The 1,793-nt window shown below is 38.0% G+C and overlaps 1 protein-coding gene across 1 annotated transcript; it reads left to right on the plus strand.

Annotated features, from left to right (window-relative positions):
• Positions 1 to 539: 539 nt before the first annotated feature.
• LOC133713417 (uncharacterized) lies at positions 540 to 1,417 on the plus strand. The gene is made up of 2 exons (XM_062139434.1): positions 540 to 765; positions 861 to 1,417. Exons 1-2 carry the CDS (start codon positions 552 to 554, stop codon positions 923 to 925), a joined length of 279 nt encoding a protein of 92 aa, XP_061995418.1. The 5' UTR covers positions 540 to 551; the 3' UTR covers positions 926 to 1,417.
• The last annotated feature ends 376 nt before the right edge of the window (positions 1,418 to 1,793 follow it).

The raw sequence follows: 1,793 nt of genomic DNA on the forward strand, positions 1-1,793 counted from the left end.
GCCCGTCCGACGACAACGCCCCGAGGACGCGCCGCCTGATGGAGAGGAGAAGACTTTATCGAAAACCTAGAGCGCGTGCAGCGCGTTCCTCACCAAAAAATTTCCGAGTCTTGGTGTGGTATTTTATAGTATCGTATTGTAATAGTGACATTATAAGGTTTTCTCAATTTCGTTTTAGTTAGTCGATCTGTTATTTATTTTAGGAGGTATTGGTTTTGGTTCTCCTTCTTTTGTTCTTCTTCTTTGATTAATAAAATGGAGTGATAGGTTTACTCATATCCAGTTCTCGATCATTCAGCAAAAAAAAAGAAGAAGCTAACATGGTTCCACAAATTATTTGATTGTTCGTTGACCAATTACCTTAGGACTCCTAGTGTCAATTAGGATCGTTTATTCCAGTAAAAAGAAGGAATAGATTTGCTACTATCCTAAATGTTATTCCCACATTTTTTGTATCACATCCATCATAAACACTTTTCTCTTTGTTTAAGGTTTCTTCATATTTTGGATCAAGAAAAAAGAATATTCATAGTTTCATACCTACAACGGCTATGGCTGCAAAAGATGTGTGTCCAGCGATTGGTATTGATCTCGGAACAACTTACTCATGTGTTGGAATTTGGCAACAGGATCGCGTTGAGATCATAGCTAATGACCAGGGCAACAGAACGACACCATCTTATGTTGCTTTTACCAACAATGGTCGTTTGATTGGCGATGCCGCTAAGAATCAAGTCTCTACGAACCCTACTAACACTGTATTTGGTGAGTTTATTCTTAGTCTCCATAAACTGACTTCTTTTTTTAATGCTTCTATAGCACTGTATAATTACTTATGCTTTATCTATATTATAATTCAGATGCAAAGCGGTTGATTGGTAGGAGATTCAGCGATCCCTCTGTTAGGAGTGACATGAAGTTGTGACCTTTCAAGGTTCGTGGTGTGAGGGACAAACCCGTAATTGTGGTTAACTACAATAATGTGGAGAAGAAGTTTGCTGCTGAGGAAATATCTTCCATGATTCTCGTTAAAATGCGTGAAATAGCAGAGGCCTACATCGGATCAACAGTAAAAGATGTTGTTATAACTGTGTCGGCATACTTCAATGACTTTCAGCGACAGGCTACAAAAGATGCTGGTTTGATTGCTGGTATGAATGTCATACGTATTATCAATGAGCCAACGGCAGCTGCCATTGCCTATGGTCTTAACAAAAAAGGCACAATTGTTCGTGGAAAAAATGTTCTTATATTTGATCTTGGTGGTGGTACTTTTGATGTTTCTCTTCTCAAGATTGAAGAAGTAATTTTTGAGGTGAAAGCTACTGCAGGAGATACTCATCTTGGGGGTGAAGATTTTGACAATAGAATGGTGACCTATTTCATACAAGAGTTTAAGAGGAAGCACGGAAAGGACATCAGTGCTTTGGGGTATCACCTTTTTGTATGAACTGGCAGGGCCGGCCCTGTGAGTTTGGAGGCTCAAGACGGAAAAAAATTTGAGGCCCCAAAACAGAGTGTGAGTGATAACAACTTCAAACCCAACCAACATCCAACAAATTCAACAATTGAATTATTTGAATCCCTAAAGAATATCATATAGAAAGCCTCACGGGCATATAGCAAATTTTCAACAGAGAATGAATGAAACAAAGATGAAAAAAAAAACACAAATGGAGAAGTAAAAAAACAAAATTTCATCAAAACACAAAAGAAAACGCTTCAAAGATCTTACCTTTTTGCTTTTTGGAAGATAAAATCAACTCTTCAATCCCTAGATGTGTTTGAAACTG

This window comes from Rosa rugosa, chromosome 6 (assembly GCF_958449725.1).
Source record: "Rosa rugosa chromosome 6, drRosRugo1.1, whole genome shotgun sequence".
NCBI lineage: Eukaryota > Viridiplantae > Streptophyta > Magnoliopsida > Rosales > Rosaceae > Rosa > Rosa rugosa.

Excerpts from the sequence above, each read along its gene's own strand:
- LOC133713417 (XM_062139434.1), top strand. The coding sequence starts at position 552 with ATGGCTGCAAAAGATGTGTGTCCAGCGATTGGTATTGATCTCGGAACA. Across the intron at positions 766-860 it reads CCCTACTAACACTGTATTTG|ATGCAAAGCGGTTGATTGGT; the intron begins GTGAGTTTATTC and ends ATTATAATTCAG.